We start from the raw sequence: 21,788 nt of genomic DNA, 5'->3' as shown, positions 1-21,788 counted from the left end.
TCAAAGGGTATGCATGGTTTAGTAGTTTTTTGAGCATAGTTCCAAACTTCTTTCCAGAATGCCACAGACTATTCTAGAATCCAACAAGAGTACAATGAATGTACCTGTTCTCCAATGGACCCTCTAAGATTAACATTTTCTTTTTTGGTCAACTTGACCATCTCAAGAGTGTGAGGTAATACCTCATAGTTGTCTTAATTTAACATTAACATTAAATTTAACATTAACATTAAATTAACATCTACTTAATAATGATTTAGAGCATTTTTACAAACAGCTATTAAAAGTTTGCATTTCTTCCTGAAATATATTCATATCCTTTGCCATGTCAATTGAGGAATGACTTTTTCTTCTAAATGACTAAATTCACTAGCTAAACCATGAGACTTCTATCAGAGGAAATTTGCAACCAAGGTGTTTTTTTCTTACTCCCCCAACTTCCAACTTCTAGTTACAGCTGCAGTCATTTGTGCAAAAACTTTAATTTTATATAATCAAAATCATTCACTTTACCTATCAATCTTGTTTTGTCATGCATTCTTCCACCATTCATAGATGTAACAAATACTTTCTTCCATGCTCCTCTAATTTCCTTCTGATATTGGGGTTTTTCTTACACAGTATGAAAATACCAGTCTATAACTAGTTTCTACTAGAATGCTTTCTAGTTTTTCCAAGTCTTCGTTGAATACAGTTCAAGGATCTTTGGGCTTATCAAACACTAATAGCCTAGTGTGCTCATGTTTTTACATATCATGTGTCTAATCTGTTGCCCCGATCAATCTATTACTTAGCCAGTAATAAACTAAAATTTTATTAACTTCATAATATAGTGAGATGTGGTACTGTTAAGTACCCTCCTCACTTTTTTCACTTGTTCCCTTGATATGCTTGACCTTTAGTTCCTCCAACTGAATTTTACCTTTCCTAGCTCTATAAACATGTTCTTTTGAATAATATAGCACTGAATAGTCATTTTGTAATAATGGTCAAGCCTATCCATAAGCAATTAATTTCTCAATTCAATTAGATGATTATTTTTGTATAACTGTATTAATAGTTCCTATGTCTTAGCATGTAGAAAGGAAGTCTACAATTACCTTCAATGGAATTTGTCTACCTGTCCTGCTGGATTTGGTAGCACACAGAAATGCTGATGCTGTGTGTGGGCTTATTTTATATCTGGCAATTTTGCTGAAGTTGCTGTTCCAATTCGTTTTTCAGTTTATTCTCTAGAGTTCTCTAAGTAAACTATATTCACCAAAAAGTGATAGCATTGTTTCCTCTTTCCTTATGCTTAATCCTTCAGTTTCTTATTTTTAGCATAATATTATACTGGAAACACTTCTAGCAAAATACTAAATAGTAATGGTGATAATGGATATCCTTCCTTCACTGCTCAAAAGGCTTCTAGCTTGTTTCCATCATAAGATGATGATTCTTGCTCTTCAATTGGACGCTACTGATTTTAAGGAAAGTTGTTTACTCCTATGCCTTCTAGCGTTGGGGGGTAAGGGTAGAGGTAATCAGGGTTAAGTGACTTGTCCAAGATCACACAGCTAGTAATTCTGAAGCCAGATTTTAAATTATATTAGGTCCTCCTGACTGCATAGCCATATCCACTGTGCTGCCCACCTGACTCCACCTTCTAGTACTTTTGATAGGAATAGATGCTGAATTTTCTCAAAAGCCTTTTCTGCATCTACTGAAGTAATCATGAATTTTGTTAATACTGTCAAGAATCTATGTTTTCTTAATCTTTTAACACTCAAGCATTCCCAGCTAGAATAAATCCAGCCTGGTCATTGTGTATAATTTTTGTGATATGTTTCTAGTCTCCTTGTAAATATTTAAAATTTCACTCAATATTCATTAGGGGTATTGATCTGTAGATTTCTTTTGACTCAGCATTTCAGGTATCAATACTACACTTCTATCATAGTGGGAATTTGGTAGGACCTGTTCTTTACCTTTTTCTCAAACAACTTGTATTGGAATCGTTTATTTAAAGGTTTGATTGAATCACTTTTGTAAATCCATCTGGACCTGAGTTACTTTTTCTTTGAGAATTCACTGATAGCTTGTTCATTTTCTTTTCCTAAAGAAAGGTTAAGTACTCTATTTCCTGTTCTGTTAACTTGAGCAATTTATATTTTTGCATATTCATATATTTTAGTCAGTTTTATAGACAAATAATCGTGGACAAAATGTCTAATAATCATTTTTTATTTTTCATTGGTTGTAGTTCACAATTAATTTTAGTTTAAATGTGAAATTCAACCCAGCAGGAACTATTAAAAAATCCAAGGCTTCATCTAAGGTGTCAAAATTCAATTAATTCAATGTGTCATCAATCTATATTTACCCATCACTTCCAAGTATTTAAATTATGAAATTAGTTGTTCCTTAAGCTTTTGATAAATTCACATACAAATCCATCTAGTATTTTTTCTTTGCTACTTCATTTATGATTTCCTCAGTTTCTTTTTCTAAAGTTGGTTAAGTCCTCTATTTCTGTTCCATTAACGCAGGCATTTTGTTTTTAGAAACATTACAGCATTTCATTTAGATTTTTTATTTTACTGGCATGTGATAAGGTAAAAGTTCTCTATTTCTTGATTGGTTCTGATTTTCCCTGTGATTTTTTTATACCGATTATTTGGCTTCTTTTTTTGAATCAAATTAGATAATGCTTTATCACCTCTTTACCACTTCCCTCCCCCTGCAAAAAAAAAGAAAAAAAAATCAACTCCTAGTTCTATCAATTCAATGGCTTTTTATTAACATCATCTTTTGATTTTCAGGACTCCTATTTTGTTATTTGAGAGTGGAGGTTAATTTACTGGTTTTCTAGTTGTATTCTCAATCTGTTGCTCTTCTTTTATTGGTAGATTTAGATATACAACATTTTCCAAAATCTTGGCATATTCCCAATGTTTTCATTATCTGTAATGAAATTACTATGACTCGTTCTTTGATCTAATCATTCCTTAGGATTAAATTAGTCCCAAATTGTTTCACTTTTGGTTTCAAAAGCCCACTACCGAAATGTAATTTTTAAGGATGTATTTAGGGTATTTTAGTGTTTTATGTATTTGAGATGTATTTAATATTTCTGTTCTTCTGTATTTGCAAGGCTTGACAGTCTAATATATGGTCAATTTTTGTGAAGGATCAGACACGTGGTGTTCCTTTTTACTCTCATTAATTTCCAGGTCTAGAATATCTAAATTCTAAAATTCTACCCAAATCCTTAATTTTTTATTGGATTTATCCAGGTCTAAGGGTTAAACCAACATGCCCAATTATTAAGGTTTTACTAGGTTTTTTTCTCATTATAAAACTCATTTAACTTTTGCTTTTAAGAATATAGATGCTATGTCAATTGGTATATATGTTTGGGTATTCATAATAATTCACTGTCTATGGTTCAGTTGGTCATTTTAAGGTCATGTCCTACTCTTCATGACCCCATTTGGAGTTTTCATAGCAAAGATATTGAAATGGTTTACCATTTCCTTCTCCAGCTCATTTTACAGATGAGGAAAGAGGTAAATTGTATTAAACTGATATGCTGAGGGTCACACACCTAGTGTCTGAGGTCAAATTTATCAGCACTCTTATCTACTATGTCACCCAGCCGTCAATTTTGCTATTTTTCTCATTTAACTTTTTGCTACTGCTTTGTCTGAAATCAAGATTTCTATCTACCTTTGATAATTCAACTGAAGTTTAAAAGATTTGCTCCAATCTATTATTTTAAAATCTGTATGCAATTTCTTAAGACATAGGATCCTGCTTTCTTAATCAACTTCCTATCCTTAGTTTTGAGTGAATCACCACATTTACAAAGACATTTGTCTATTTCCTTCCAACTTGTCTTCCAATATTCCATATTTCCTACCTCCTCTTTAAGCTTGTTTTACTTAAAATTAATCCTTCCCCTTAATCTGTCCCCCTCTTACTTCTCCTTCTCCTCTTTCCCTTTCTTTTGATGAGTAAAATGTATTTCTGTATCCAACTTCAAGTGTATTCTTTCCTCCTTTTCAGTTTAGATCCAAGTGAGGCTCAGCCATCACTGGCCCCGTTTTTTGGAGACTTCCACTTGAGCACATCAATTATGACAATTTTCCCCATCCTTCCCCTTCCCTTCTAAGTCATATATTATTTTTCATTTCCTTTCTTCTTTTAAGGTTTAAACATCAAAACATAATGGGATCACTCCTCAAGCCTTTATTAAGACTCTTTTCTGATACCACCCTAAGCATAGAGTTTGAGGGGGTACATATTATTTTTCTCCATTTTAGAATAGTTTGTCCTTTTTGAGTCCTTATGATTGCTCTCATACGGTTACCATTATAGTTACCATTTTGTTTCTCTTGAATCCTGTTTGTAAATAAAAGAATCCACTCAACTTTGACTTTTTCCAATTATGCCTGACAGTGCTCTTTTTCATTGAAGATCCATGTTTTGTCCTGTAAGATTGTGCTGGGTAAATTATTCTTGGTTGTAAACCAAGTTTGTTGTTTTGTTGTTTTTTGTTTTTTACCATCTGTAATATTGTGTTCCAAGCTCTCCATTACTTTAGTAGTGGCTGCTAAATAATGTGATCCTGACTGTGGCTCATTATTTGAATGTTCTAGTTTCTTACAGCATTTTTCCTTTGACTTGTAAACTCTAGATTTGGGCTATAATATTTCTGTTAGTTTTCAGTGTGCAGTTTCTTTTAGGTGGTGACTTTTAAGTGGGCTTGCATTTTCTACTTTGCTCTCATGTTTCTAGAAATATGATATCTAGCCTATTTTTTTTTGGTCATGGATTTTGGGCAGTTTGATTTTTAAGTGCTATTTTTAAGGTCCTTTGTTTTGCTATGAGATACCCTACATTTTCTTCTATTTCTTTTTTCATCTTTCTGATTGGCCATTTCTGGTTGTTTCATCGAGTCATTTATTTCTATCTGATCAATTTGAATTTTGAATGAGTTTTTCCCCCTTGTATAAGCTTCTGTATCTCTTGTGCCAAACTGTTCTCTTTCCAATTCTTTATTCTACAACTTTCATTTCTTTGGCCTTTTTATTGTAGTTGTTTTAGCACTCGTGGTTTTTAAAATCATTTTTAGGTCTTTTTTAAACTTTTGCTTTAACCCATCCAGGAAATCTGGTTGAATTTGTGAGCAAGCTGTGTTTTCCTTTGAGGTTTTGTTTGTAGATATTTTAAGTCATTCTCTTCATCTGGGTTTGTGTCCACCTTCTGAATCAGTGTAACAACTCTTTATGGTGCTAGAGCTGAGTTCTATGTACTTCTGGGGGGGAATGCCTAAACTGAGCTTTTGTCCAATTAGTTCCTTCTGCTGCTTTCTTGAGCTACTAAGTGCTACTATTCTAGGTTCTTAGGGACAGTTCAGATTGCAGCTTGGAACCTGCAAGCTTTCAGTGGTTTCAAAATGTTGTGATCCAGGGAAAAGACTGATCACTGCCCTCCTTCCTGGTCTTTAAAGACTTGCTAACCCATGTCTGGGTCTGAACAACACTCCTATTTGGAAATTCCAATAGACTTGCTGAATTTAGCCATTCTCAGCCAACAAGATAAGTTTCATAGTTTCAGTGATAGAACTGGAGCCTCTCCTTTGGTGTGGGATTCGTGACATGATTATTCCATTACAGGGTCCGGAATAGGCTAGAGGAGACACTGTTCCTCTAATTACCACCATACAGCCACTGACACTTTTGAGCTTACTAGCTCAATACATGGCTTAGGGCTGACAATCATTCCTAAGTCTGTCCCATGGGCAATGAAAGCTTCCTAAGTATATCCTGAATCTGCAAACTACCTGAAACCAGATACTGAGCAAGAAAGCTGCCAACTGACACCTGTCCCCACAACCTGCAAAAGACTGTGATGCCCTAGTACGGGACTGGTTCCTCTTCTTTCTCTTAGGCTGAGCCTTGGTCCACCTTCAGTCCTTGGGTGCTGGAATGCTCCTCCCAGTACATTCCTCATCAGCCTCCATTCCCAGTGTTCACATATGCCAAAGTGGTCTAAATTTCTAGAAAAATGGTTGACTTTTCTTAGTCTGGTGCGTTTTCTACATCTTTATGGAAGACATGTTGGGACAGCTAGGGAATTCCAGCAGAAGACAAGGATGGCAAGAATGAAGGTAACATGGTTTGGAAATGGCTGAGGAGCAAGGCAGTGATCTGGTTCTGGCTTGTCTATCTCCCACTTATTGCTTTGTCTAAAGCCTTAAGACTTAAAAGACAGATGAACCACCCTGGTCCAAATGCCGAGTTAACTGACCTGTCAAAGGTCACATAAGCACCATTTGAAAGAGCCAGGTTAAGGTTCAAATTTTGGAACTCTTATTCCATCTCTGTACATTATAATTCTGCCTTCCCAGGAAACATCTTAATGCCCTTAAGACTGTGTTTAATATCCTTAATTAACATATAAGGAAATCAATGCCCAGAAAGACAAGTGACTAGCCTCTAAGTGTCACAACATGACCCTATAGTCTGAGTCCAAATGCAGGATTCTTCCCATGGCATCCCAGAGCCACATTATCCCTGTGTGCAATAATGCCCCACCTTTAAGGAGAATCCAACAAAAACAAGTATCAGGAGCACTACTTCTCAAGGAGAAAAACAGCACTTAAATTGGCTGAGACTGTCCCCTCTGCATCATGATCCCTGAGCAGTCATAGGTCCTGACTATCCTTAAGGGATTCAGAGGCAAAGGAATCTGCTGAGTGCTATAAGCAAGATTTCATTATACCACTGGATTTTCTTACCTCACAGCATTTATCATTCTTGTCTTATAACTACGATTTTGTAGCAATTTCTGACATTAGTACTGAGAGTTGCCTCAAGAAATAATTTACTCACAAATATTCTAAAATGTAGCACACCTTTTTAGTCTCCATCTCTAGCTGTCAACTTTATTTGAATTCAGGAAGTTTGGACATATCTGAAAATCTGCTTGCAAAATGGAGTTCTATATTAAATATGATACATTCAGACAGAAGGAAAGCCTGCCAGGTAAATTAGGTCACTGTAGTGAAAGTTCACTACAGTGTTTATGCATGAGAAAAGAAAATTCTCTGTGGAACTGAACCCAGTGTGGACAAATATCAGCGAATTCAAATTATGTCTTCCTACGCTGTATAATTTGTAAAGAACTTACAAAAATGGAAGGCCCAACATTACTTGCCCCGCATAGCTCATACCAAGAATATAGTGTTCAGTTTTGAGAGCTGTTTTAGGAAGCATCAAAGAAAGCAACTGAAATGGCAAGAGAGCTAAAGAACCGTGACATATGAGGAACTGGAAAATTTTTGGACTGAAGACTTGGTGAAACTGGGTCAGCTTTCCTCAACTATGTGAAGTGCTTTCAGGTGAACGGAATAAGACTTTTGTTGTGGTTAGCCCTAGAAGACAGAATTGGGGACAAGTAAAAGTTGCAGAGTTGTAGACTTTATCTGGACAAAAAGAAAAACTGACAATTACAGTAGTTCCAAAATAGGAAATGTGTCCAGAGGGAGTGACTTAAGCAGACACCCTCATTATAAGATGACTCTAAACAGAGGTTGTACAACTACTTGCCAGATATAGTTACAGAGATGGTTGCTTTTCAGTTAAGGGTTGGTGTCAACCAATACTTAAAGTCTCTTCCCAGCTACAGAATGCTGATTCTCTGAAAGAATCAAGTTCAAGAAACTGGCCAAAAAAGGTGAAATTGCTTGGCCTACAGTCATGGAGCCAGTTAATTACAGAAACTTGGAGTTGGAAAGAACCATTCTTAATAACAAGTCCAACCCCTAAATTACAGATGAAAAAGTCACTTAACTCTCTAAGTGTCACACTTCAAAAATGGATATAACCACACTCAAGACTATAAATCCATCACTTCAGCACTTCTACATGTTAAATAAAGGCTAGTTTATAAAGATTTTCACTTGGGAACTAGACTGACCTCTTCCAAGAAGTAAGAAGCTTCTTTCTTTGTTTCCCAGTACCTACTATATGCATGCAATTAGAAATGCTACTGACTCCTACACACAAGCTCCCATTCTCTTACACAAAACTCAGATAGGCTTTTTCAAGTCTTGGTTAAACTATTAGCTGAATGTTGTTGTGCTACTCATAGACTATATCAGATTGACATTCAGAACCCATGAAATTTTGATGTTTCAGTTTTTTTTATGTCAGTTAGTGACTGCCTAACATAAGCAACTCTGAAATTAGTGACAAATGATACCAACTAGTATATTCAGCAGACCTGGCATTTCCTATCTCCCAGGGAGCAGCAAAGAAATCTAAAAGGTAAATGTTTTTTTAAGACACATGGAGATGCTCAGAGAAAATGTAATATCAAACAATTCTAGAGGTAAAGCTCTAAACCCTCCTTTGGTCTCAGTTCCTCACGTGAAAAATGAGACTGGGCTAGATCAGGGGTAGGGAACCTGTGGCCTTGAGGCCATGTGTGGCCAATCCCCCACCCCTGAAGATGGTCCTTCCCATTTCTAACCACTATATAATGACAACATGTATATAGTAGAAAGGAAACTGAGCCTGGTTATCTGGATAACTAGCTTTGATATTCACTTGCTTTGTGTTCATATTGTGCCATATACCTGAGTCTGTTTCCACATCTGCAAATGAAAATTCTTCTAGTCTTGCTACTTACATTTCATAGGATTGTTTTAAACATTTGATAAACTATTGATTGTTATCTAGATTATGTTGTGATTAAAATTCTTCAGGTCCTCCACAGAAGCAGCATATAATGACCAGGGATGAATTTAGAGGCCTTCCAGAGACCCTCATATTCAGGCTGTTCTTTACCACCAGAAAATATCTGCCTAACATCTAATCTAAATCTCTCCTGCTACAATATAATAGCAGACAAAGCATCCCTACAGGACCTTATTTGGTCTAATTTAAATCTAATCTGAAAAACAAGAGATATGATCATTGTGTCTATTGTTAATAATAAACAATTATATAAGGCTTATCTTTTCATTACACAGCTGAGACTTCCCTAGACATCTCTTGGAAGTACTTTCTTAAACTCTAGAACAGCAGCATATAACAAAAAGAACACTTGCAAATCAAAATAGTGTTTGGGGTCACAAGTTTGTTTGTTTTTCAAAGCCCCAATGTTCTCATCTGCAAAATGGAGGGTAACTAATACACTTAAGACATTACGATAAGCCTTCAAATCCCAATTTTAGCTAAGTGACCCTACGTAAATCATTCGTTTAACTTCAAGTACTGAATCTTCCAAAGTAAAATGAAAAGGTCAGTTTAAACACCTTGAACTCAACAAAATCTGGGCTGGCCAATTCCCTACTCCATGCAGATTCACCTTCCATTTCATTTCTTACAGCAAAATCACACAAAGAACTGGCCACTAGTGGGTTTAGTAGGATCTGCATTGAATTCCCTGCAAGCTAAAATGCTACCCTGCTCTGCCTGTTCCCAAGTAGATACTTGAGGTCATCTCCATCAGACAGAAGTATTGCAAGCTAAACAAGACCTGGCCCCAGCTGTCAACCCAAATACCTACCAGGACAGTGACTAAGGAAGAAGAAAGTCAAAGGCCAGGTGAAAAGCACTTTGAAGATTAGCAAGGCCCTGGTCTGAGGCTATTCCCTGCTAGAAGGCCCATTCAGGGAGATGACACTGAAAAACTGTAGGCTTCAGCTCTGACCTCAGCAACAGTAGACACAAGGGAAAAAAAAAATCTCTGCTCCTCTGTCAGTTAAACACCAGATGAGACAATGGTTATGTTAAATCATAATAATCATGGGGTCAGTCTAACAATGAGAAAGAAAACCCACAAGCCCTGGAGAACTGCTTTAGTTTCTCTCCTCCCATACTGAGGACTGGATCAAAGTAGTTCCTGACACAAAATGCCACCATTTTAAAAAGTGAACAAGAGTAACTTCAGCTCCAAAATGCTAAAATTCTATAAAATAGTTTGGCTTAGAAACTCAAGGAGAACTATTAAATCTACCCAACATATCTAAGTATTAATTCACTAATGTGATGGATTACTTAATGTAGAGTTTCCTGAACCTCTGCTGATTAACAAATAATGTGTGATAAAATGCTGAACTAATTAGTTTGAGACTGCGGGATATTCCACATCTTTCATTTCAAGGGAAAAAAATGCTAGAAATAAGTGGGAGAGTCTTGTTCCCCAGAATCTGTCAAGAACTATACCACTGATTCTGCAAAGAGTTAAGGTTCCAATTGTAACCCCACCACAAATTATGTAACCATAACACCTCATTTTATAGGATCACATGATGTGGAAATACAGTAACCCTGGGAGACCATCTAGACCAGGGGATCCAAAGACATTCCCTCTGACCCTGCCCAGAGTTCCACGGACATACAGCAGATGACCTCTGTATTTGGATTGGGGGAAATCTTTGAATTTTTATTTTCACTGACTTTTTAAACTAAATTTTTGCATTTTCTTCAATTACTTAATAACAGTATTCTAAGAGATCCACAGGTTTCACCAGACTGCCAAAGAAATCCATGATACAAAAAAAGGGTAAGAATCCCTGAACTAGACCAGCACCTTCATTTTGCAGATCAATGAACTGAATCTCAAAGTTAATTATCTTGCTCAAGGTCCAAAGTCTAAGAAGAAAAAAGAGCTGCAATCTCAAACTCCTGGTCCTGCCTGCTACTGTCATTATTATTATTAAATAACAGTAGTAGCAGTAATAGCAACAAGCAGCAGCAGCAGCTTTTATATAGAAAGAGCTTCAAGATGTGCAAAAGCTCTTTACATATCTCATTCAAACCTCAGAGCAAAACTGTAAGCTAAGAAAGGTTAAGCGACTTAAGTGAGTCACACAGCTAGTGAAGGGTCTGAGGCTGGGTGTGGACTCAAGGGTTACTGACTTCCAGGTCCAAGTCCTCCATCTACGACAGCACTTAAGCTGCCTCAATGTATTCATTTGTGAAACAGAGATCTGAGAAGCTAAGAAAACATAAAAATGCTTTGAAAAAACACTAACTCAAGGTATCCTATACTGACTGAGGCAGTCCTAGAAAAGCCCTTATTCCTTGTTTCAGAGAGCCCAAATTAAATCCTCTGGCATTTAACTTAGGGCGATCACAGGTCTTGAAAAGTTACGGTCTAGACAAAGAACAATGAATGTTGAAATAAGAAATGAAAACTTAAAACCACTTCCTCTAATAAAATATTTCTATTCAGTCTCAGAACCCAAAAGGAGAATCATATCTCCTGTAGAATGTCACTTCATGATGAGGATCTGCCCACCCCAAAACGTTATATAAAATTATGCATCATTAGTAGCATCCAACAATACCAAATGGAAACCCAGGAAGTGACTGAATGCATTAGAATTAGTGCTAAAGTTATAATTACCTAAGATATGGGAGTTGGCTCCAGGTCAATATAAATATGTATTTACAGCAAACTCTCTACTCAATTTGGATTTGCCATATACTGTATTGTATCACTCCCAAATCCTTTAGTCAGCAACTTTTGTTTTAAATAATAGATTTAGTAATAGCTCAAATATCCAAAATTTGACCAGTATAAGTTAGTACTTTGTTCAGCTCAATACAACCCCTTCTTTGGGCATAACCACTCCTAAGGGGGGCAGCTGTTACTTACCACTAGTGTGTACTGGTCATATTCATTTTCATGTTCTTCAGAGAACTCTTAATAAATGTGAAAGGCATGTTTGGAACATTGCCTACTAACTTGCAAGGCTGTTTTTTAAATACTATTCCCCCATGACTCGGGATTTTATAGGATCAATGTGTACATACCCACGCCTTAACTGAGGAGGATGGGGTGGGAGGGGGTGGGGCCAGTAGCTTGCTTCTCTGCATGTATGGATAAGTTACACATGCAAGTGCGCACACACTGATAATTTTATTTTATACTTAGTTTCCTTTGTAATCCTATGTTTTTTTATTTAGTGCATTTAAAAACATTTTGTTAGGGGGTCCATAGGCTTCAACACATGGCCAAAGAAGACTGTGACACAGACACAAAAATTAAGAATCCCTGGCTCTACCAAGGGTCACCAATCTTGAAAACTGGAAATTTATCTACACACAAAACTTGAAGCCTTACCTGGTAGAAATCCAGAGACAGATAATGCAACTCTCCCCCACACCACTCCGCTTCACATGGTGTGCCCAAAGCATACAACTGGCAGCTATACCCTTTCTCAAGGTCCCAAGACTCCAGTAAAACAGAGTAAGCTTCCTCATCAAAAAGCTTCTCTATGCGATATTTTCCAGTGTTTGAACAACAATATAGCTTCCCTCCCTGGTTTGTACTGTATTTCTTCCTCCTTCCAAAACCTGATAGTACTATATTAAGACTTACGTGCTATCCTAATTTTCTTCCCCACATTTGGTTTTATCCCACTCTTCTTTTCCCAACTCCCAGTACGTAATTGTTCTCTCAACCAGACAATTGTCTAACCTTCTCTGGACTTAAAAGAGTTAAAAAGGAGACTGTGGATCTTCCCTTCCCCACCCCTTGCTCCAACCTTGACCCCCACTCCAAAGGCAGGTGTACCTCTGCTTTTCAGAAAGCCTCTGCTACATTTGGGAAATAAGATGAAAACTTAGGCCTGAATGGAATCAGGTCTTGGGCTCTTAAACATCCTAGCTGAAAAGCAGTGGAAGCTTTGAAGAGGTACAGCCTGTGGGAGGAGGCACAGTGCAGCCCTCCTAGATACACAAAGGATATAAACAAATGCAAGCTTACTAAGAGGCCCTAATGATCAGCTGCTACAGGTTTTATAGACAGACTCTCAGGGACAATACCTCAAATGATGGCATATGAAAGGGGAAAGGTTCTCTTTGCCAGGGTTCACAGTCAAGGATTAAACTTCCAAAAATGGACTTCAAGACCCATAGAAACAAAGTTAAAAAATAAAAACAAAGAAAAAAGCCTCCTGTGACACCTCTAGAAATGAAGTAGATTTAACAGTAAATGCTTATCTAAATTTTACTTTTAAAACAATTAAGAACAGCAAGGGATAGCATGTGTGCTGCAATTTATAGGTCTACAACTGTAAAGACTACATCTTTGGCAAACAATTCCAAAAACATACCAAGGCACTTTAATACACTACACATCTGGCACCTAAAGTGGTCTATATTTCTGTCACCCATCTTCATGATGTCAGGTCCTCTCTGGCAATAGAATAAACAGCATTTTTGTGAAACTGCCAAAAAGAAAAACTTCAAGATGAAAAGAAAAGAACCCCAAACATGGGACCCAGACAACACCAAGCTCACAAGACGGATTGGTGGATGCTCTCTCTACCTCTGGCAGTAACGGTAGGATCTTGCTCACTTGAAAAGATATTTTCTAGCCTGGTCATGCAATGGGGTCCAGGTCCAGACATGCTTGGTAGGTCCCCTCAAATGTATCTTATGAAGCTGCCTCTAAGAAAACAGTCTATTCAAAAAAGAAGATAGTGAAGAGATATTCCTAACTGGTTCATAAAATGGATTAAATCTCCTGAACATGAAGTAAAAAAGTTTCCCCCATCCCCACATCTAGTATGAGATTAGCCACTCTTAGATCATTTATGAGCTTTGCACAAAGACCATCAGACTATCAAAACTAAAAGGGATCTTAGAAACCATCTAACTTCTCGAAGTTTATACTTCAATACAGGATTTGACAGCTGAAATGGAGAAACTTGCGAAGTGGACCAAAAAAGATACTTAAAAATCACAGTAATGAAAATATTTCCCTAAAGGAAGCAGAGCAGAAAAGGAGAAGCCAGACATACATGGATAATTTCAAGCTGGGTAGAAGGAGAAGAGGGAGCCAGAGATTCCTGCTTCAAAAGGGTCACTGACAGGAAATCCACCCCAACCCCTATCACCACCTCAACACTATAAGCAGAAATGGAAGCTATTAAGGGCTAAGAGCAAGTAAAAGCCTAGAACTGCCCCTCCCTCCCACATCTGGTGACCCTTCTGGCAGGACTACAAAAGGGCAAAATGTTGCTACTCCATAAGATAAGAGCTTTCTGTGGATACTGAGATGTGAAGGGGGCAGGAGAGGAGTCTTCTCACAAGACTGTGATACAGATCAATTAAACCTCAAGGAAGGTAACTGTTCCTATTACATATAGACATCTGTCCTGTACGCAGATTCACAGTGATATTCTAGAAGCCTTAACAGGTTTTTTATTTTACAGTTTTTACAATAGCTCTTTCCTGATTTACTCACAGGATCTGAATCCAACGATAAGAGATGTATTAATAATCCAGGAACCAACACATAGAACATTTCCTCACTACAAACAAAAAGAGGCCCTGGGAATTCCCATATTTTATTGAAGGAAAGGATTCTAGTAGTCAAAATGAATGTGAAAATGTCAAAATGAATGTGAAAAAGAAGAAAATAATGTCAAGTGTCAGGAAAGGAAATACAAAAATAAAGCTTTTAAAGTTTTGCCTCTTTTATTCAATGCTAAAAATTGGTGCCTGAGAGAGTCAAGTTTCCATGTCTTTATATAAGCTGAGAAGTGAGAGGCAGTGGAAAGGGGAGGAAATAACAACCCTCAGGCGGGTTTGTGAAGGTATTTTTTTTTTTGTTTAATACATCTGAAAAGAATGCATATACAAAGAATTGAGACATGAGAAAAGCATTGGTTCAATACTAAGGAATCTACAAGAATTAGGATTTTGGGAAGATGAATGAGAGTCCCTAGATATTTAAAAAATTGGAAACTGCAAACCAATAGTTTTCTGATAAAATCCCTATTAACACTGGAGTCTTCAACAAGACTTCTCCCCATGATTTTTATTATATTAGAGCCCCATCCTCTGACTCTGGGGTTTCTCATATGCAAAACACAGATAAATGGGTCCCAACTGGTCCCTATGGTATCATGTCTCCCTCCCACCAAGCTTCTTAATGAAGTTGGCTATCTATCCCAAGCTGCCAGCATGACTCTTGCTAACCTTTCTTCTCAACACACCAGGTTCATCAGCTATGTTTTATGAACCATAATAAACTGCACATCTTGGCTCAGATTAGACCAGGAGTGGCAGGAAAACAAAATTAGATTTCTTTGTAAAATTCTAATCTAAACCCATCTGGTGTGGTTCCAAAGGTACAGGCTTTTCTTCACTTATTGATGAATAAAGATTGAACCTTAACCTTAAAAGCAGCAACTGGCAAATCTCCTCAATCATAGTCAAGAATACAGTGCAACCTATAATAGGGGGAAGGAGAAGGGGCAATACATGCTTCACCCCACTTGGGATGGTTTCATTAAACACTGGACCTACTCAGAGTGGGGAACAAAAAGGCAACTTTCAAAAAGGAGTATAAGTTATTGAGGGGAGCATTCCCTATACTCCTTCCTAAAGAGCACCAGGAGGGGATTATCTGTTTCCTGAACCAGATCTGGGAAGGAGAATCCAACCTCCTCCCTCCCCTCCAAACCACCCCCCCTCAAAAAAAAAAAAAAAAAAAAAAACTATTCACTGGCTAATAGGTTTAAAAAAAAAACCATCCCCCCCAAAAAACCACAATACCCCCCCCAAAAAAAAACAGAAAAAAAACCTAATAAATCCCAGATTACTTGCCAGGTTGGCACCAGGGAGCAGCTTCAAAAATTTTGAGCCTAGAATTAGTCTGTTACAGAGTCATCACAAAAGCATGCCTTGCTTCTTAAACCAAAAAAAAAAAAAAATTAGAAACAGTAAACAAAAATAAAAAACTAGTACTGATCAGTTTTCTGACAATACATAATTACTGAAAATTAACTAGCATTTAAACCAAGTTGGGAGAGAAACTAGGGGCCTGAAGAGGCCGGGTCTCACACTAGAGTATGGGGGTGGGTGCAGGGCATTTGTCATTATTGCAAAAACGAATTTTAATTTCTCTTTAGTTTGATTTAACATTGCTTTTAGTATGATGCCGACACCAGCTTTGCAGAGGGGGCTCTGGAGGGATGTTCATAGCAGCACACACCTGCGGCTCTTCTTCGGTTCCGGAGGCTCCAGGGCAGCCAGTATCGCCTCGTCAAATACATTCTTTAGGCCTTTCTGAAAAGGGGCAGAGAGAGAAAAGGGGCAGTCTGATTCAGTATAATAATTAGACAAAATGAAAGCAAACACCCCCAGAATGATAAACAAGGTATGAGAACAGGGAACAACCACCCAGGCTTCAATTCCATCATCTCCTTCCACCTCTTTCCATCAAGCTTGGTCCAAGGTATGTATTACAAAGACTAGACAGTTCTGCAGCAGGGTAGCCAAGATATTCATGACAGAAACACTGGGCTTTTGAGGATTTTTTTGCAAATCAACATATGGCACAGGAAGCAAACAAGCACATGTGTAACTTGCTCAATTCAAGGCAAGTTTGTGAAGTACTAGAACTTGGCATACAGAGATATAGTGTAATGACTGCCTTCAAATGAAGCAGCAGGATATGGACTCAAGTGAGGGTTCAGGAAGTCCAGAATATGAGGCAGGGGCATCCTCGCTATATGGGAGATGCAAGCACTGATGAAGAGCATCAAGTAGACAGACTTCAGTACGCCCAAGTTACCAAAGGGTCATTCACTGAGAGCCCCCCTTGTCCCACCCACTAAAAGTAGCTGGGCCAACACCATGAGCAGTGAATGTGTGAGCATAAAATCAGACATATGGAAAGCAAGAAAGATGGGTACCTTGTCCACAGGTCAATCTAAAGCCAGTCAGTGCAACAGGAATAAAGCTTCATCAGGCATTCATACAAACAATCGCAATTCTTTTAATTTCAAATTTTAAGGTAGCTACAATTAGTTTTCCCCCATAATGACAAATCAGAAGAAGCATGAAAATAAAAGCAGCAGAACTTTACAAGTCAACATTAACAAACCTTAAGTTCAACTGTTCAAAATGGAGTTGGGGTATTAAAAGTTACTGTAACAATTGCATTTGTAAAGCAGTAGCAGATACATCAACTTGTCCTCCTCCCTCCCCACCCCCCAAGCCTAACAAATAACTTCACTACAGCACAGACAGCCAAAGCACTAGCAACAGAAAGGGTTTGATGCGCAAGGAAAAAACCAGGAAGAATCCATCACATTACAGCGCCAACTAGCAAGTCACCTCCTCCCTTGTAAGTTTGTCATGCAAGTACAATTAATAACAGCTTCACAAGTATAAAATGAGATGTGCGCATGATTCCATCCACAGCCAAGTGGTGGGTATTCCTTTCATTTTCTCCTAGAGGGCATTTTTTAATGTTAAACCTGAGCCCTCTTTTATTCCAGGTACCAAGAAACCATAAAGCTCCAAGCACTGGGCAACCAAGGGACAGACAGCATTCATCCAGTCCAAATCTGCCTAATAACAAAGTATTTTATGTTTTACTAAGATAGAGATAGATATATAATGCAGTTTTAACCAGAAAACTAATACAGAGGTTGCTCTAAGGTGATAAGTAAAAAGACGCAGAGGCTTTCAAACAGGATCATTTTATTCCTTTGTGTTGTTTTTTGTTTTTTAAAACGGAGATTCTACAGTGGTGGGACAGGAAGCAGCAGCAAAGAGGGAAAGGAGAAAACAGTTTAGAATATACAGCACTTCCTTTTGGGTTGAGTTTCCGGAGGCTCGAGGGCAGCTAGGATAGCCTCATCAAACACATTCTTCAGACCTCTCTATAAGACAGAGGGGAGGAAAGAGAACAGCAGCTAGGTTAGAGGATTACAAAGAGACTGGCAGATACAAACAGCACCCAAGGATAAAAAAGGGCTGAATGCACATAAACAAGTGGGTGAGTACAGGATTTAAAAAGAGATTTGAAGGAAAATACATACTACACCTGGAAATATAAAAGAATTAAAGGGTAGAAGACAGGATCGAGACAAGGTTTTTGGGCCTCTGTTCACCACCTCGTTATACATGTGGGAATCGAAGCTCAAAAGGAGTGATTTGCTTCTCGTTAAATACTGCAGAGTAGCAGAGTTAAAGCAGAATTAAGATTCTTTGGAGGGTTAGTACAATGATCTATCTTCCACAGCACCATGCTGTCAACATGGTAAAGGGCAAGAACCCAATTGTAATGGAAACAGTGTGGACATGCCAAATCCTAATGTATTTCAGACAGATACATCTGCTCTTTTTAACAAATGAATGGAAATTAAAGGGCGGGCAGAAATCCAGGTGTTTGAACACAAAGGTTATGGATAATTAAGCATATGGAATATCCCTGCAAATTCATTTTGCTCGTCTGGGAAGAAAGCTCATGACTGTCCAAAAATAATAGTTTAAAATGATAATTCAAATTTCTGACTTATGTGAATTCAGCCTCTGAATAACTGAAGAACACAAACAGCAGTCTGATACGGGCATGCTATTTGTTTCAAAATGTTAACAATATACCCATTGTGACTAAAACCAGACTTCTGAATAAGGTCATCCTTCCCAATACAAACTCTCAGCAATTTCGAACTAGTTTTAATTGCTTAGTAGAAGCTTAGAGAAGAAAGCTCTGAAATGCCACCAGCTTTAGTTACTAAGTAATACTTAAGCACATCATCATCACTCAAGTTACAGGAAAACAAAGAAAGATACAAAGGAGTTATACTATAAAAGCAAGCGGGTCCAACGTGCTTGTGATCTATGCACATGTGCATCAGAGCACAAAACATGGAGTAGAGAAACAGAATCATCTCCTGGATCCATAGATACAGAGAGGAATCAACTTACATTATAGCCAGAAACTCTGAATGCAACAGCGAGACCTAGAAGCCTAATAGTGACTATCTACACTCACTCAGGTCTCCTCTACAGAGAATGAATTTAAAGGTAACTCCCCCCAAAAGAGTATCTCAAAAGCCTTGAAACCCCTGGAAGAGCCAAAGCCTGCCAAAATTCCCCACAGCATGCTAGGAGTCGCCTGCTGCACAACCAACCCACTCCAGGACCAAGAGACCAATACACAGAAATTCATGTGTCACCAAATCTCTGCATCAGAATTGGATAAATCCGTCACTTCCAGTTCTCCTTAACTGACATATATGTTAAAGCACATAAAATATAAGAACATGCTTAAGTCCAAGAAGAGCTCACGTGTGCTCTATCACTTAGGAATAAGAGCATTTTAGTGTATGCTGATATAACATAGGCCTCTCAAGTACAAAGGTCATGTCATTGCTATGTGGAGGAAAGACTTTTTTTAGAGTCAAAGACTTTTTGGAGACACTGTACAAGAGACTCTTGTCCTTTAGTTTATGGTAGTACTAGATGGCTGAGGTCACTTTGAACACTGAGATGGCGAGAATGCTGTAACACCTCAAACAACTAAGTGCTCAATAACAATTCAAATGAATTATGTGGAAAAAAATTACGTGGAGAAATAATAAAGAGAAACCAAAGCAACTCACCTACTAAAAAGGGAGGGAGAACAGGATATACTTCACCAGAGAGACGTGAAATATGACAATTAAGAGTTGCTATTAGAATATCAAATAAAGGGCAATTTTTAAAATTAGGTATTAGAGACTGAACAGTAACATTAAAAAAATACAGAATTTCACAGTTAGAAGGCAGAACAGCAGCCATCTAGTTCAACTCATACCCCAAACAAAGAAATCTCCACTGCATTATACTTGACAAGTCTTTTCTTAAATTTTTCCAAATAAAGAGGGACCCACTACCAGAGACAGCTCATGACACTTCTGGACAGCCTTATTTATTAGGAAGCTTTTCCTGACCTCAAGCTTAAATTTGCCTTTCCTGCTCCTGGTTCTTGCCCCCTACAGCCAAACAGAACAAGTCTAATCACCTTTCTATATAACAGACCTTGAAATATTTTTTAAAATAGCTATCATATCCATCCATGCCCCCATCCAACAAAAATCGCTTAAGTCTTCTCATACTAAGTTCCCTCAACTAATTTTCATGACATGCAATCAGTGCAGCTGCTCTTCTCTTGACACTCTGCACTTTATCAAACTCCTTCCTAGTCTGAAGATGTCAGAACTAAATCAATATTTAAATCAAGTGTGGTCTGACCAGGGCAAAGTACAGCCAAGACTATCATCTCCTTACTCCTAGAAAATCAGTATCTCTTAACAGTCTAAGATCACATTAACTTTTCTTTTCTTTTCTTTTTTTGGGGGGGAGGGGGAAGGAAATGCATGCTGTCCACATCACACCACTGACTTGCACTGAGCATGTAGTAAAACAAAATATTTATATCCTTTTCCAACAAAATTTTTTAACCCAACCAAGCATAAAGCTTTATGTTTCTTACTATTAAATTTTATCTTACTCATTTCAAAGGCCTAAATATGAGCAATTTTTCTATAAATATATAAATTTAGCATTTTCCCATAAAATGCCCAATGTAGCCAAAGTTAATGAACTACCAAATCATAGAATAAACCAAAATTAAAAATGTACTACATGCCAACCACATATAGATAGCAAAAAGGAATTATATAACAGCTATGCTATAACAAATCAACATTAAAAAACCATCTTTGAAATAACTGAGAAAAATGGCCTTAAAGTATATCCACAAGTGCACGATAACCACTGCTCGCCAAAATAATCAAAGAACAACATCTGCATCCACAGATAAAAGCAAACCATAAAGTTAACAGAAACACATAATCTTCATCACACCATGCATGAATGGTTTAGCATCTAACCCAAGGTCTCAGTGAGATGTCTATATTAGTTCCTTTCTCACATCATGTTTCCCAAATCCAAAAAAGATGGTCAGGAAAAAAAACCTAAATTAAAATAATGGAGATGTAACACATCCATTAAAACTCCTTACTATCTGACCACCAATGAAGGCCCCAAAGCTCAGACACATACACATCCCAGTACCTCCACAACCAGCATCTACTAGGCAAGTAGAATCAGCATAAAACTATGGCAATGGGAAAGAAAGGGGGTCACAAAGGACCTGAAAGGTTTAACTTTGGGAAACTTGGAAATTGGGGAGGAGAGTAAACAAAAATATTAAGACAATCTAGACCTAGGTATGGAAGCAATATTCAAAAGGGTATTACTTGAGAAAAGAAAGTTCTCGGTTATTGTGACTAAATTCTCTACTCTACTAACCATCAAAACAGTTATTCTCCACATGGTAACACTAAGAGTAAAAATGGATTTTGAAAAAACATTAGGCCCAGGAGAACAGAATTGAAAAACTTCAATAACTGAACATTTTCCCTTTTCTAAAAGGTAAACATTCATGTCTACAAACATTATATATCAAGAATACCACATGAGAGAAAAAGGTTAAATTTTCTATAAATAACAAGATAATGAATACACTTAAAAGCTATAAATTTCACCCCCAAAAAGGCTTTCACATAACTGTCACTTACTATTCTGATGAGTCTTCTCATGTTCTTCCTGGGAAGCTATTCTGGACAGAGATGACCAACTAATAGTAGAAATAGCCCTGACATGCTAAGACGACCTAAAAGTACCATCACTTGTGAACTGCAGTACAGTGCGTCGTCTCCAAATAAGGCCTCACCTGTGTGAGCGCAGAACACTCCACATATTTGACAGCCTTCAGGTCTCGGGCCAGCTTTTCTGCAGTCTCTGGAGTGATGGGCTTCTGTTTGTTCTTGGCAAGTTTCTCAATAGTAGAAGGGTCATCTCTGAGATCAATTTGGGTCCCAACAAGCAAGAAAGGAGTCTTTGGACAGTGGTGAGTAATCTCTGGTACCCACTAAAGGCACGAAACATACAAATACCAGTTAATTTTGAGGCTTCCAAAACAGT

At 37.6% G+C, this 21,788-nt stretch overlaps 1 protein-coding gene across 4 annotated transcripts in view; it reads right to left on the bottom strand.

Annotated features, from left to right (window-relative positions):
- Positions 1-14,473: 14,473 nt before the first annotated feature.
- CDC42 (cell division cycle 42) overlaps positions 14,474-21,788 on the bottom strand; it is a 48,365-nt gene continuing 41,050 nt past the window's right edge. For 2 of the 4 annotated variants that reach the window (XM_072609221.1, XM_072609222.1), the window contains 2 exons: positions 21,538-21,735; positions 14,474-16,088 (listed from right to left, as the gene is read on the bottom strand). In XM_072609221.1, coding sequence (XP_072465322.1) covers positions 15,999-16,088; positions 21,538-21,735 — 288 coding nt within the window. In that variant the 3' untranslated portion in view covers positions 14,474-15,998. Of the gene's footprint in view, positions 16,089-16,780; positions 17,693-21,537; positions 21,736-21,788 lie in introns of those variants that run through there. The other 2 variants (XM_072609223.1, XM_072609224.1) reach the window with 1 other exon arrangement.

Source organism: Notamacropus eugenii, chromosome 5 (assembly GCF_028372415.1).
Source record: "Notamacropus eugenii isolate mMacEug1 chromosome 5, mMacEug1.pri_v2, whole genome shotgun sequence".
Lineage (NCBI taxonomy): Eukaryota > Metazoa > Chordata > Mammalia > Diprotodontia > Macropodidae > Notamacropus > Notamacropus eugenii.
Note: the sequence above shows the minus strand (reverse complement) of the source record. Positions and strands in the feature narration are given on the sequence as shown.